Source organism: Argentina anserina, chromosome 6, assembly GCF_933775445.1.
Source record: "Argentina anserina chromosome 6, drPotAnse1.1, whole genome shotgun sequence".
Classification (NCBI taxonomy): domain Eukaryota; kingdom Viridiplantae; phylum Streptophyta; class Magnoliopsida; order Rosales; family Rosaceae; genus Argentina; species Argentina anserina.
In genome coordinates, this window is record NC_065877.1 from 4,801,173 (window position 1) to 4,816,533 (window position 15,361).

General features: G+C 37.5%; 1 protein-coding gene across 3 annotated transcripts; it reads left to right on the forward strand.

Annotated features, from left to right (window-relative positions):
- The first annotated feature begins 7,169 nt into the window (after window positions 1-7,169).
- Window positions 7,170-9,450, forward strand: LOC126800243 (F-box/FBD/LRR-repeat protein At4g00160-like). 3 transcript variants are annotated; one of them, XM_050527569.1, is made up of 4 exons: window positions 7,170-7,408; window positions 7,600-8,641; window positions 8,800-8,946; window positions 9,038-9,450. In XM_050527569.1, exons 2-4 carry the CDS (start codon window positions 7,667-7,669, stop codon window positions 9,350-9,352), a joined length of 1,437 nt encoding a protein of 478 aa, XP_050383526.1. In that variant the 5' UTR covers window positions 7,170-7,408; window positions 7,600-7,666; the 3' UTR covers window positions 9,353-9,450. The 3 variants fall into 3 exon arrangements, with proteins under 3 accessions (XP_050383526.1, XP_050383527.1, XP_050383525.1); XM_050527570.1 differs by having other exon boundaries at window positions 7,655-8,641; XM_050527568.1 differs by having other exon boundaries at window positions 7,170-8,641.
- The last annotated feature ends 5,911 nt before the right edge of the window (window positions 9,451-15,361 follow it).

Here is a 15,361-nt window from a genome sequence, read left to right on the forward strand (position 1 = left end):
CATAGCTGCATAATTGATCATATTTTGGAAGAACTCGGCCTTCACCATTTCACATTCAGAGTGGCTTCTCAACATTGAATGGAGTTTTTTCAAGGAGGACCATCTTGTTGAGAATTAGTTGAAGACATTCTATTTAATTATTAATTAAACTTTTCAGCTAATTTAGTGATCATTAAGATATCAAAGTAGATCAAATTAATGAACGAATCATGATTATTAAACATAAACCGTTCAAGTTAATAATGAGTAAATCATATTTATGAATGTCTTTGTGATTTTTAATTTGATTAAAAATTTACAGGAATGATCTACTCATATATATTTATAAACTAAACGTTCGAAATATAAATATAAGATCGAAAAATGGGTGAATCATATGTCCTCAACTAGTCATTAACAAGATGATCCTCGTTAGAAAGAATCCCTCAATTAGAATATGCTTTGGTGGTGTAGACTTATTGCGATCTCTTTTTCTCAACTACATTCGTATGATGTTTCATCTATATTGGTCGTTAGAGAAGAAGAGAAGAGAAAATAACTGTAATGACCCGAGTTTTCGAAACAAATTATTAGATTGTTTTAAATTTTATAAAGTTGTGAAATTCATTAAACGTGTTTGTTTCACTTTGCGACGTCGGAAATCGAAAACGGAAACGTTATCGGAAATGTGATTTAGAAAAACGTTACGTTTCTGCGACGTGAGTATCGACTTTTATTCCGTTGCTCGTTTGTGAAAATTCCCTTCACGAAAGTTGTAGAGCTCGTCGATACGAGTTTGTGGACATGTCACGCGTTCTAATCGGTCGTCGTACATGAAAGTTATTAACAACGGAAGTTAGTTTCCGATTTTGGAAGTGGGTATAAAAGGAAATTTTTTTAAGAGTAGGGTTTCCATTTTCGGAAACCCTCTCTCTATCACTTCACTCCGCCTCCCTCTCTCTCTCTTTCTCTCTCTCTCACCCCGAGCTTCCCCCTATCTCGGCAAATCTCACCTCCGATCTCCCTCCTCCGGGCGACGTGGCCCTCACCGCCGGCTCCAAAGTCCTCATCAACTCGACACTACTTCCCTCCGAGCAAGGCACGATCTCCTGCGTCGCCGTGAAGCCACGACGCAACTCACAAGAACCGAGCACAGTCGGTCTGATCTCTCCAACGAGCTCCCGCGATCCCAAATCGTGAATTAGGTAAGGGTTTGGTTAATTTGATTGTTGAATTGCTTGTTGGTGAAATTGTGGTTGTTTTGGAGAGGTTTTGAGATAGATCGGAGGAGAAATCAATGGAGGAGATACCGCCGCCTAGGGCGGCGTGTGTGGGGGCGTGGAGTGGCCTAGAGGCTGCGTGAGGCCGTGCCGGTCTTAGGGTCGGCGTGTGGGCCCCACACGCTGCCACAGTGAGTGGCACGTGAGCACCACGCGCGGTCGCCGGAGGTGGCGCGTGTACCCCACGTGCCGCCACGTGCGGCAACGCGTGAATAGTATTTTCAAAACAGTAATTTTGTAAAATTTTATTTTACGTACGGTGGATGTAAAAAGTAATTTACGTACAGTAAATGTAAATTTATTTTACGAACGGTAAATGTAAACATAAATTACACTCAGTAAATGTAAAAGTAATTTCGGAAGGGTAAATCGGTAATTATTATTTACTTAAACAGTATTTACATTTGAATAGTATGCATATGTACATAAATACGTAAACGGTATGTACTCGGACAGAAATACGTAATTACTATGTATATGTACAGTAATACACAAATAGTAAATACATGAATAGAAATTTGCTGAACAGTAAAACATTTTTACTATTTCGGCATTTAAAGTTTTACGTAACGATTCTAAACTCACTTCTTATGTTTTCAAGGTGATCGATAATTCAAGTAAATGATTTACTTTTAGAATCGTGGAATTACGCTCGAGATTTTAAGGTGAGTAAAATCTCACAATGACGAATCTACCCTTGCGGAGATTCAGGAATATGCTAAGGTTTAATGAATGAACTATGATACGTATTTGATATAATGGATTGTATATGTGTATAAATGGTAAATATGTATATATATATGGTTTGCTATATTATATACTATCGAAACTTTAGTTGTGAATAAGTTCATTTGGTGTTGAAATTTATATATTGAGCATGTTGATTCGATTTGTACAATATGATGTGATGATTATTGTATGTGGTTTTAACATGGAGTTTGTTAAAACATTATTGTCTTCGGACGTGTTTTTGTCTTCGGACGTGTTTATGTCTTCGGACGTGTTGGCATGTCGGAACCTAGCATTTGGCCGGCCGAAAGTTACGATACAGTTAGAGCTCTAGTCTGTCTGCCGGGGTACTGCATAAGAGGTAACAGATGAGTTATTGACTTATGAGTACCGATGTTTTTGATATTGGATAACAGGTGGTTGTCCAATGTCGGCGGCGTACTACATGAGGGGTAACAGAGGTGTACCATCGCTCATGAGTACCCGTATTATAAATTCATTTGGGTAAACAGAGGGGTTACCCAACTTCTCATGAGCATATATATTTTCACATTATTAGACAACCAGAATGGGCCGTTTAAAGAGTCATGAGTGCATTTATAATTGATGTTTTATGGATTTTCGTATATATATTTTTATGCGAGTTGTATTTGTTGTTTTACTCATACGAGCTGTAAAGCTTACCGGGTTTGTGTTTATAATCCCGGTGCACCTATTCGATGGCGTAGGGGATAATTCTGCAGGTGTGGATTAGCGGAAATCGACGGGCCATTCTGAGGACTCGAAGTTGTTTTTATCCTATCTTGTGGTGAGGATTTGTGTGAGGATTTTTACATTTCCATTTGATATAATGTTGAATTATAAATTTGGTTTGTAATAATCATTTGGGCTGAGTTGTTCTATGAACTCAGTAATGATCCGCTGTAACATTAAAATGATTTTGATTTATTGAAATTGTTTTAGAGTTTTCATGACTTCAAAATTTGAGTTTCATTCTCGAAATTTTGGGGTCGTGACAATAACTTTTGGATACACTTATGCACAGTTGAGCATTGCACTGTCCGCCGCTGATCAAGGGTGGACGCACGTGGGGGCCAGTGAGGGCAGATGCCCCCACTCAAGTTTCGACATTTGGAAACTGACCAGATTTTTTATTTATTTAAATAATATATAAGGTTGTATAAGGCAGGTTGTCAACCCACCCACGTATTACTAAGGCACCAACTTGTTTTATGTATTGTATGCTGCCTTAGTAATCAATGTCAACTACAAAAGATCACCTACACCTTTTCATATTTTTTTTCTAGGACTCCAAGTGGACCAAGGTGCTATGTGTCGGAAAAAAAAACATCCAACCTCGCTCTATCTTCATATTATGTGCTTATTTACCAATATGTGCTTCTATCCTCAAAAAAGGCGAGACTTGGTTATTGATTGTTTATGTCACGACCCCAAAATTTCGAGCATAAAAACTGAAATTTCAAAGTCATGAAAAACACTAAAACAATCTCAATGAATCGAAACCATTTTAAATGCCATAGCGGATCATCTCTGAGTTCAAAATATAACTCAGTCAACCGATTATTTCAAACCAAATTTATAATTCGACATTATAACAAATGGAAATGTATAATCCTCACAAAGAAATCCACACAAAATCCTCACCACATGATGTAAATAAATAACCCAAGTCTTCTGAGCGGTCCTTCGATTCCCGCTAATCCACACCTGCGAAGTTATCCCCTACACGATCGAATTGGTGCACCGGGATTGTAAACACAAACCCGGTAAGCTTTGCAGCTTGTATGAGTAAAATAACAAATACCACCCGCATATCAATATATACGAAAATCACAAAACATCAATTATAAATGCACTCATGAGTCAATGGACAGCCCATCTGGTTGTCCAAAAATATGAAAATGAAAGTGCTCATGAGAAATTGGGCAACCCCTCTGTTTACTCAAATGCATTTATAACACGGGTACTCATGAGCGCTGGTACACCTCTGTTACCCCTCATGTAGTACACTGCCGACATTGGGCAACCCTATGCTACCCAACATCCAAAAATATGAGTACTCATGAGCCGATAACCCATCTGTTACCTCACATGCAGTACTCCAGCAGACAGACTAGAGCTCTAACTGTATCGTAACTTTCGCCCGGCCAAAGACTAGGTTCCGACATGCCAAACACGTCCGAAGACAAAAACTCATCCGAAGACATCAATCACGTCCGAAGACAAAACTCGTCCGAAGACATAAATCACGTCCGAAGACATCAATCACGTCCGAAGACATAAATAACTTCCGAAGACAAAAACTCGTCCGAAGACAAAACATGTCCGAAGACATCACACGTCCGTAGACAAAATCACGTCTGAAGACAAAACACGTCCGAAGACATCACACGTCCGTAGACTGGTTCGAAGACAAAAACTCGTCCGAAGACATCAATCACGTCCGAAGACAAAACTCGTCTGAAGACATCACACGTCCGTAGATAAAATCACGCCAGAAGATAAAAACGTTTTAACAATTTCCATGTTAAAACCACGTACAATAATCATCATGTCATATTGTACAAAACAAATCACATGCTCGATATATAAATCTCATCATCAAAATGACATATTGACAACGAAATCATAACAGTATATAATATAGCAAACTATATGTATGTACCTATTTACCATTTATACAAACATATATATTCCACTATATCATATACATGTCATATTTCATTTTTTAAAATTATGCATAATCTTGAATCTCTGCAAGGGTAGATTCGTAAATATGTGAGATTTTTACTCACCTTCTTTCCTGCGTGCAACTTCCACGACACTGAAAGTAATTTCCTCACTCGTTTCGTCAGTCACCTAATAGCATGATAAATGCTTAGAAAATGATACGTAAAATATCAGGTGACGATTTCAGTACAGCTAAATGTTGTTCATAAAACATTGGTCACAGAACACTGTTCATGTTTTACTAATCACTGTTACAAGGTACTGTTTTTATTTAAACACTGTTCACAGTACTTTTTTTACCGAAACACTGTCCATAGCACTGCTTACTAAACTCTGTTTACATTTACTGTTACAGAACACTATTCATAAAAACACTATTCACATTTTTATTCATGTGGCGTCACTGTTCACCGACCGCCACCAATGATCACCAAATTTCACCACCACAATCTAAATGACATTCCTAACAACTTCCTAGTTCACCACAAAGTCTAATTCTGAGCTTAAACACTTCAATTTAACAAGAACCGAAAAGCCCCAATTTAAAAACCTAGAATTTCTTTTCTTCGATTCTCCTAGCATACAACGATTGGGGTTAAATCTTTTGGAGGGTTTGTAGTATGGAATGAGACCTTCAAAATAAAACAAGAATCGTACCGATTGGTTGCCAGAGGAGGGAGATCCGACAAGTTGAAGTTCAGCGAAATATGCTTTTTCGGGAGAACTTCCGGGCTTCATCGCTCCTAAACGGCGGCGAGATGGCGGGTGACGCTACCACAAATCTACAGGGGATGTAGCAACCTTTCAAACGTGACCGGTGCGCCGCTCTATGGTGGCCGGACGGCGGAGATCCGGCGGCCTAAAGTCGGCTGCTCGGGAGAGAAATTTCTGGATTTTTTTCGGGTGAACAGTACCCGTGAACAGGACCGATCCGAATTTCTGATTTTTCTCCCATTTTTCTCTTTAATTCCCCTATTTATACTATTTTCCAAAATTGTCCAAATATATTTTGATTCGTAACTTCTTCATACGAACTCCGATTTAGGCGTGCCACGTGTCTACTAATTTGTATCGACGAGCTCTACGACTTTCATTAAGAGGTTTCCTAAGAATCCCAATGAGTCAAAAGTCAACTCTTAGACTCGTCAAATTGAACCTTTCCGAACAATTAATATTGCGAACCCTTTCGTTTTCATTCTCGGCTAATAAAATTGGACAATGACCAACTTAATAATATCCGTGAACTCATTGGAAATTAAATATGAATTTTTGGGGTTATTACAGTTTAGAAAGCCATGCCTGTGACTAAAATAACTTTTATACCGTGCCTAATCCCATTTTCCATCCATATATAATAGTATAATAGAACCCTGCCTTTTGATCGATACATAATTGAGTAGGTCGATCACAAATGCTTGGCTTTCAGGGAGGGGGAAAGGGGGATCTTCAATCGATTCAAGTTGGTCAACCCGTGTGATATGCATGTTTATTCTTTCTTCATCTCCTCTGTATTCTTCCCATATTGGTGAATTGTGATTTGTGAGTAGATTAAATGACTCCTTTTTAATCCTTATTAAAATTACAGATTTGAAAGATCATAGAAGTTGGAGAGATTCTTCAAATGAAAATCATCAAATTTGTCTTCACCACTAATACAAACTGAAAAATCAAAATACAGTTGTATTGAAGTTAATTTAGGTGATCTTCCTTCTTATCTTGGATTAAGGATTAAAATATCAGAGTATCATCCTGATCAAATGCGTAGGGAATATCTGCTAAGAGTCTCATATCATCCTAAAGATCATTTATTTGTCCAGACATAGAAAGGAGAAAGCAAACGGAGATTTATTTGTGCTTGGTTTTATGCTGGTAAGTAATCTTTTGCAACTTGTATGAATTGATAATTTTGGATTTTGCTTCTTTACATCTTTGTCCAGGTTCATCTTTTTTATTTATTTACATGACACCATGCATGTTTTTTTATTAGATTCTTTTTTTTTCTCATTTGTTTCATACTTTTATGCACTATTGTGATTTTGGTGCAATTATGTTCATGAATATGAATGACATGAAACTTGCCCCCACACATAAAATTTCATGAGTCCGCCACTGCCTCTGACCATTTCTATTCCTTCTTATTTGGTCGTATTTTTCCAAATTCAAACGAACCTAGAACCTAGAAGCTAGAAAAACTACCCGTAATGGTAGTTTTTTTGAGGTGAATTACTCATAGAAACTTGATACTCAATGGTAAAGTTGTCGATATGTAACCGAAATTTGTTTATAAAGATAATTAGCTTCGTATTATGTAGCTAACCGATCAGCTTTAGATCGGTCCTCTTTACCGAACATTCTGAATTACAACTTAAAGAGACTTTTTGGTTTTTTACCAAACCACCCTTATCGGGTGGCGTTGGGAGTTTTCTAACCTGAGGCTGAGGATATATGGCGTGTGCTTAGTGTGAAGACGGCCACACACCGCATCGAGCAAATATGCACACCCTGCATATGCTCCCATGATCAGTCGAACCGTTTACCTTTGATCGCAATTATACATTCAGAGAGGCATCAAGCCCGATCCAAGCCTGAGCCCAGTTTTCAGTCTCGATCGGTCAGTGCCCTCCTCAGCAGCCACACACAGTGTACCCAGAATCGGCTCGACCAATCAGGTATCTCTCCAAATCTGTAATGTCCCCTTAAGTTTGCATATCCTCTGTTCTGCGTGGTTGGGTTTTGTATGCATTCTGGCCACTACGAAAGCAGAAACCCAGTTTGAAAGGTTAATAATTCATACAGTTTTGTACCAAAGGCTTACAATTTATACTGTTTGATCGAAAACCACTCAATCTTTAATTAATAGGAAGGATCTTGGTAAATTTTGAGGAGTAGCTTAGAAGTTCGTTTGGCTTTTACAGAAATTGTATCACATGAAAATGGGTTTGAGCTCAAAGCGTCGTAAACGATGCACTGAAGATAGAATCAGTGAATTGCCAGATGCAATTCTTTGCCACATTCTGTCTTTCCTTTCAACAGTTGAGGCTGTGAAGACCAGTGTTTTATCGCATAGATGGGAGAATGTGTGGGCTTCTGTGCCCACTATTGATGTATGTGACTATGATCCAATAAAATTCGACTGTGATAGTTTTTCCATGTTTCTTGATGGTGTACTTTTTGCTCATGACTCCTCGAAAGTTCATCGGTTCCGTATTCTCTGTACTAAAATGGTGGATCCCCTTCTGCTTGATTATTGGGTTAGCACTGCCATTGGCTGTAATGTTGTTGAACTTGATCTTGGTATTACTCCCATGGGTTCTGTGTACTCGTCACTTCCACCCCAGTGTTTCGAGTTGCCAGGAAGCCTTTTCACGCTGAAAAGTTTGGAGAAATTGAAGCTAAGCCTGCAATCTTTTACTACTATTACTCCTGAACCGAGTTGGTTCCCAAATCTGAAGTTTCTCCATGTTTCAGTCTCATTTGCTGGTTCTCACCTGATGGAGAACCTCTTTTCGTGCTGCCCTGTACTTGAAGAGTTGAACTTTGATGCAGAACCTGAAGATGATGATGATTCGGTTTTTAAAATTAACATATCTGCACCGAAGCTGAAAAGACTACACATAAATTTATTCCTGGATAGATATGATCTACAGATACTTGAATATGAGCACAAAGTTTATATCAATGCCAATGCTCCTAATCTTGAAAAGTTCACTTTTGACGGTAATCTTTTGGCAATCTATACCTCGGGCAATGCAAAATCCCTGAACGAAGCCAAGATTGATTGTGCGGATCTGCATGCGGTTCAAGACCTGGACTATCACTCTGATGCTGCTGATAATTTGCACAGGCTATTCACAGGAATTTTGAATGTTACAGACCTGTCAGTTTCAGCTCCAATTTTTGGGGTAAGTATGCTCTAACTGGTGCTTATAGATTATTTCCTTCAAGACAGTCAACTTTATGAACTAAAATGCTATATTGTGCTGGGAAAAATGTTTATTTGTAATAGTTTTGAATGTTATTTTTTTGGTGAGTAATTACTTTTATGTTTAAATTTGTAAAGGATCCCCATATTGTACATCAGTATCATTTGCCTACATTTGTTAATCTGAAGCACTTGAAGCTACTTCTTCAAGCTTGCTGTTCTTGGCAACCATTGATTAGTTTTCTGAATGCATCGCCAAATCTGGAATCTCTTGTCTTGAAAAAGGTAAGTGCACCTGTAGTTATACCAAATTAACTGTATTGATAAAGGAGAATTTTGAGATACATTAATTTGTCTCATCTGTGCTGGTCTTCAGAATCGTGATTGCTTATGTCGACACCATTCTGATGAATTACATCATGAATGGAATCCACCAGAGTTTGTGCCTGCTTGTTTGGTGTCACACTTGAAAAAAATTTGCATACGGGGGTACAAGGGGACGCCAGATCAGATGGAAGTGGCAGAATACTTGTTGAAGCATGGTGCAGTTTTGAACAAGGTAACAGTTCATCGGATTACCAAATGTATGTCTTCAAAAAAAGAGAAGAAATTATGGCAGGGATTAAAGAAGTTGCCAAGGGGTTCAAAGTCATGTCAAATTGCTTTTCCATGCCTCTCTGTTACAGCATAGCCTTTTACTTGTCTGAGATCCATTTCGAAGCTGTGAAATGAATCCTTCTTTTGTAGATAAGACCATGAAGTGATTTAACTTGTGTGATTTTAACTCTTCTTATCTTCTTTCTTTTATCGTTAGCTTCTCAAACCTGATGAGGAATCTTTTAGACTATGTGCCTCAGGAGACTTTGGTACTGTTCACTGATATTTCCATCTCTGAAACTCAGTGTTGTAATTGCTAGCTATCATAGTTCTCCTATGCTGTCATCCATACTTATAGATAGTGTATATTCACAAAATGTCGAAATGGACATCCCAGTGCATCTATCAGATTCCCCAAAAAGCATCTGCTGGATCCTTGAATGCCAGGTTTTCTTCAGCTTCTGCGATCATACCCTCTCTGCTTCACATCCTTTGCAGAATGGATGAGCATATATCATCCTGATATTCAAAAAATATGAGTAGAATTTGTAGATGTGAATCAACTCGTTCTAGTTAAAAGACAATTTCCAGGCATGTTCAGTGATTTCGACACGGTTCTACCGCATTTTCGTTGCTGTTTGCTGAATTTGGAGGAAGTATAATTAGAAGTGTTATGTTAGAGTTCTCCTTCCAGTAGGGTAGGCGCATCAACAAAACTAGCTCTATTGATTAGCTGCCAATAACCAAACAGCTACACCAGAAGAGCTTTTATGGAACAATTATTCCCCACCTAAAAACAATTATAGTTTGTCGAAATCCAACCAACGATTCAATGAAAATGAATAGCACCATCAAACATTGTTAAAGCCTTAAACCTTCACAATCTGCATGGAAGAAACTAATCTACGTACTGTGTTTGTTTATCCAGTAAGTGAGTGTCCGATAGTCTCTGTGTGTTCAATTCTAGTTTGATTGTAATTGCTCATCCATTTCCAATGGAAACTTTGTTGTTACATATGCTACAGGAGTAATTTGAATCATAACTTGGGATTTCTATCTGATATTATCTCATTGGTCTCTCATCAGGAAACTTGAATGCATCTATACTCTCTTAACTTTGACATCAAGGAGAACTAGTAATCATGTTCATTCTACCACATCACATATCTCATTCATGGATTATGATGTCATTTCTTCTCATCGAAAAAAACATTGCAAAATATCCATATTTTCTGCATGTAACTTTGTTAGCCTTCGAACATAGAATTTGAAACAGGGAAATGCAGGAACTTTTCTTCCTTAAAACCACATAACAATAAGAAGACCGAGAGATTTTCTTTGAGACGATTCTACACTACTTTTACCGTATTTATTTCTCATTTTCGCCACATCTTACCATTTGTTAGACAATTGATGACACGGTGTTGGGAAAGGAAAACATCAGCTAGCTTGACAGTCATCGATCACCTACTATCAATACTTCTAATCGGTCAGCAGTTGGTCAACCACTCAATATCAAACCTCTTGCAATTAACTTAATATTGCTAGTCTATTGTTCTTACTATCTCTTGATCCTTCAAACTATACTTTTCTAAACCTACACCACCTCCAAACTAAAATGATGATTTGTCTACATTATCATGCGAAACTTTCATTTTGTTACTTTGTGACTCATTCCTTCGGTCGTGGACGTCGATCAAGGCCGCTCTGTGAGATCCTACTCCAAGTGATTTGCATTTTATGAGTTTGAATACTTTTTCTTTTACATCAAGTACCTCGGAAACAATGTCGGACGCGCAAAGCACTCCGCCCAATCTTTATTTAGCAATAGGTCAGATATTGTCTAGGATGTTAAACGAAGTGGGAGCGGACTTGCCGTCAAACTGGTCACCAGAAGAATTTTGCCGACTGGTGATCGGCGACGACCAAATGCCTTAATTGCTCGTAAACAGAATATGGCATCAAATTTACGATGGATATATTAGCTAGGGGTTTGACATTTGACAATAAGATTACTGATGTAGTTTAATTTTTTTTTTAGGGGAATGAAGGACTTCATTTGGCAATAGCCATGAATGGACACAATGACCAAACAGATGGAGTGACGTAACCACTCCAAATGTAAGCTAAACTAAGCTAAAAACGGCGTACAAACGCGCTTATTAAAAGAACTAAAGTTCAAATTGAAAAAACAACTGAATCAAAGTTAAAGCATAAAAACTTTCTACCCCAAAACCAAGTCATGAAATCCTTCAACCAGATCAGGCCTAAGGCATCAATTGCGTACCCTACAGTGGAAAAAGGAAAGACAAGGTAAGGGAGAGAAATGATCTTTCCCCTTGAGGCCAAAAGCGGACCTAAACAACAAAAGAAAAGAGAATTGGAGCATGAAGTGATAGAAGCACTTTGTGCGACGTTCTTAACATGTTTTTACCTCAATTTGTACTTTGCTTAGCCTTTATTGTTGTACTGTTGAGTCATTGAGTCGTAGTAAGAGTCTTGAGCAGTATTGGATGCATTTTTATGCTTACATGAGTTAAAACGCATAATTGGTTTAGAGTCCTAGTTTGACTAGGAATCCTTGTTAGGTTTTGAAACTAATTATCTCTTACTTATGATTTTATTTTCTTATTTTCAGATTGGATTGAAGAGATAATTAAAGAAAAAAAGATGGAGCCAAGTCATGCAACAATTAAATAGAAGATGATCATTAAAGGCATAAAGCATGGCATGTTTTAGGGATTAAAGCATGGCATGTTTTAGAGATTAAAGCATGGCATGTTTTAGGGAATAAAACTTTCCATGTTTTAAGGGATTAAAGCATGGCATTATTATAGGAAGAAAGAAGCAATTTCAAACCCTCCATCTTTCCTCTATATATACATGGTTTCACCTCTCAAATATGATCACTTCTCATTTGCATTCAAGAGCCAAAACTCTACCAAAATACTACCTCAAACATCTTTCATCAAAACAACAATCCATCCTCCCCCATATAGCAATTCCATCTCCACCGAAATCACTATTGAAGACACACTTCCAAGGTTCATACAACGTGTGATTCTCGCAACTCTTCTCCGTGGGTTTGTTTGTTTTTGATTTTTTACAATACTTTGTCTATGAAGATTGTAGTATGATGTTTGTGTGTGATTATTGTTTTGTATTAAGAATCGAAATTTTCAGATTGTTTTATTGGATTTTTGGATCTTTGCCGAATTGATGGTTTTCTATAATTAATGAGTTTGTATTTCTATTGTTGTGTTCTAATCATCTTTCTCATAATTTTAGATAATTTTCAGATATGTGCATATGAATTTAGTGCTTGGATGCATTCCCTAAGATTGTGTTTGAGTGCTAGATTCATCAACCATATTGACACAAATTGAATCATGCCCTAAGTAGGTTCGATTTGTGTTGATTAAAAGTGGTAAAAATTCTGGAAATTTGCATGTGAAACCATGGTGGGTGACGCCATACATGAAACATGTCTCCAACAAAGATTTGGTGCTTAAATGTAATCTTGTTTGATTTCTACTCTAAGTGTTATTGAATTCGATTGCATGCAAATTTAGATTAGGCCCTAAGTCAATCTAAATGTTAATTGAAATCTTGCACGATTAGATGATCCCCTAAGGCTCTAATTGTATTGGTGTCTAAAAAGTATGTAATTGGTCGAATTAGAATACATGATAGGTTCAAACTTGTAATTATGTGGTGTAATGGTAAATTTGGTTTAAGTTTGTTAAAGATAAGTCGATCATGTAAATAATAATTTAGGTTTTATTTTAGTAGTTAATAATCAATCTCAAACCCCCATTATTTGTTAACACTAAAAGTTTAGAGTTCCCTTCAATTCCCCGGAAAGAACGATCTCTGCTTATTCTATACTAACAATGATGTTTTACAGGATTTATTATAGACGTTTTAATAAAACGCTCTATCATGAAGCCCAGCCCAAACAAACTGAGGCCCAATACCCCAAACTTCCCTCTCCGATTGTAGATTCGGCCAACTCCGACCACAAGGGTTCTCAGCCACCTCAATATGGTGGCTTGCCCTGCTTGGGGGCCATGGAGACCTTCCGCTGACCCTCAGACAAATATCGTTGAAACAAGAAGAGAGTAGATCAGCAAACTCAACTACTGATGTTGCCGTTACCAACTGCTGAACCATGAGGATAAGCATTTGGAGAACAAAAGCTCTAAAATATATATCCAATTCGTTGATCGGGATGTTAACAACAAATTCATAAAGTTTAGAACTAACTCGTACGATGGTGAGTTTAATGTTTAGTTATCGTATTCAAAACTTGACGGTGAATCTTGATATTTCTGATGTCTGGTGTGTTGAGAACATATAATTTCCCTTATAAAACATGTTCATATCATGTAAACCAAAATTTCTGATAAATATTGATTCATGGTGCAGGATGAATAAATGTGTCTTTATTGAATGTATATGGGCATATATATAGGCATTACATAACCATAATTTCGTAGAATTTAGGGTCCTAATCTATTACAGAGATGCGAATCTACCTCTAATAGGAAACCTAATAGAGCTAAGACACACACAAGGGTAGAATAATAATTCTCCCAGAACACTCTCCCTTGTGTCGCATGCCTAGGTTGCATGGTACACATATCGTTGCCACGGTAAAAACCTTGTCAAGCAAAATAAAAACCTCTTGGGTGAAAAACAAAAACTTGATCGAAGGGAAAAACAACACAACATACTGTCTACATTTGATAGCATCATGTGAGGTATACTCCCCCTGAACCCTACGAAACAACTACCCCTGATTAGTGTCATAATCATGGAGTACAAAGAACAACGTATATAACATTCATTACATGTTTCTCAAAAGTCGTCTTGGGCTAATGATTAACTATTAATCTAGCCACACATCCTTATATCATATATGTTATACTTAGCCAAAGTTATATCTTAGGAAACATGATTGCATAACAACTCAAAACAAGAATTTGCAATGAAAATCAGATTCTCAGGTAGAATGACTTTCACTCACTCAAACGGCCATAACGTCTTCATTACAATAGGTATTAGTGAACCATAAAATGTTCTGGGAAGTAGACACTCATGGCTTTCCAATGATATAAAGTTCACAACCCAATTCAACCAGAGCAGTTCACAGTGCTCTATCGAAATTGACTGACTTGAAAATTTCCAAGCATAATTGTCATATTTTGCTAAAACAGCCATAACTCACTCAATACGATAGATATAATCGAATGGTTGTCGTCCTTGGAAACTAGACACATAGAATTTTCCAACGGTACTAAATTCACTATATTTCATTGTGTGAGTTGTCATGTAGGTCTCGTTGACGTTGACCTACAAAACTGGATAGATTCTGATTTGTCACATTCAATGTGCTTTCACAAAGGAATGGGGGAATAAACCATTGAAGGACTTATTTTGGTCCGAGACAGAACCGTATGCATCCTTTACCCTGCCAATGTCGACTGCTACACCAATGCGTATGTTGATGTTGCTAGAGCTGCTGGCGGCCTTGGTGTGGATGGATTTGTGTTGGTTCACTAAGTGTAGAATTAAACCCATGTCAAAAGAACAATTCAAGTCTAATGACGATGCATATGCGCATTATTAATCACATCATGATGAAAGCAATAGTGTCCCAACAACACTTACATATATGAATCTATAACTCATTGAATCTCTTCATCATCTTAACTAAGACGAAATAGAGAGTCCAAAATTGGTTTTCATATGAACACGTATGGGTATAAGTTCTTGCAACTGATTGTACTACGTTCTCTCGAACGTCGCAATCTGACTGCATAAGCTCTCTGTAGTCTGGAGGCATTTAATTAACTAATTAAGGTCATTCAGACACTTTCATATCTGTGTCAAGATCCCTTTACAGATATGCAATGATCACTACATATGCTGCAAACCAGTTTTCATGGACACTACTACTAATTAAGTAGCGGAAAGCAATTATGTCCATTACGAGAGAATATAACTCATCGTAGTCAATACTAGGATAATGAGACAATTTTGGCGCCATAAGTCCTTAAAATATCACATGACTTCATCTTTCTCATTACACTTGCGAACA

Coding starts and splice junctions, on each gene's coding strand:
- LOC126800243 (XM_050527568.1), top strand. CDS start 7,667: ATGAAAATGGGTTTGAGCTCAAAGCGTCGTAAACGATGCACTGAAGAT. Junction 8,642..8,799: donor TTTCAGCTCCAATTTTTGGG/GTAAGTATGCTC, acceptor AAATTTGTAAAG/GATCCCCATATTGTACATCA. Junction 8,947..9,037: donor AATCTCTTGTCTTGAAAAAG/GTAAGTGCACCT, acceptor GCTGGTCTTCAG/AATCGTGATTGCTTATGTCG.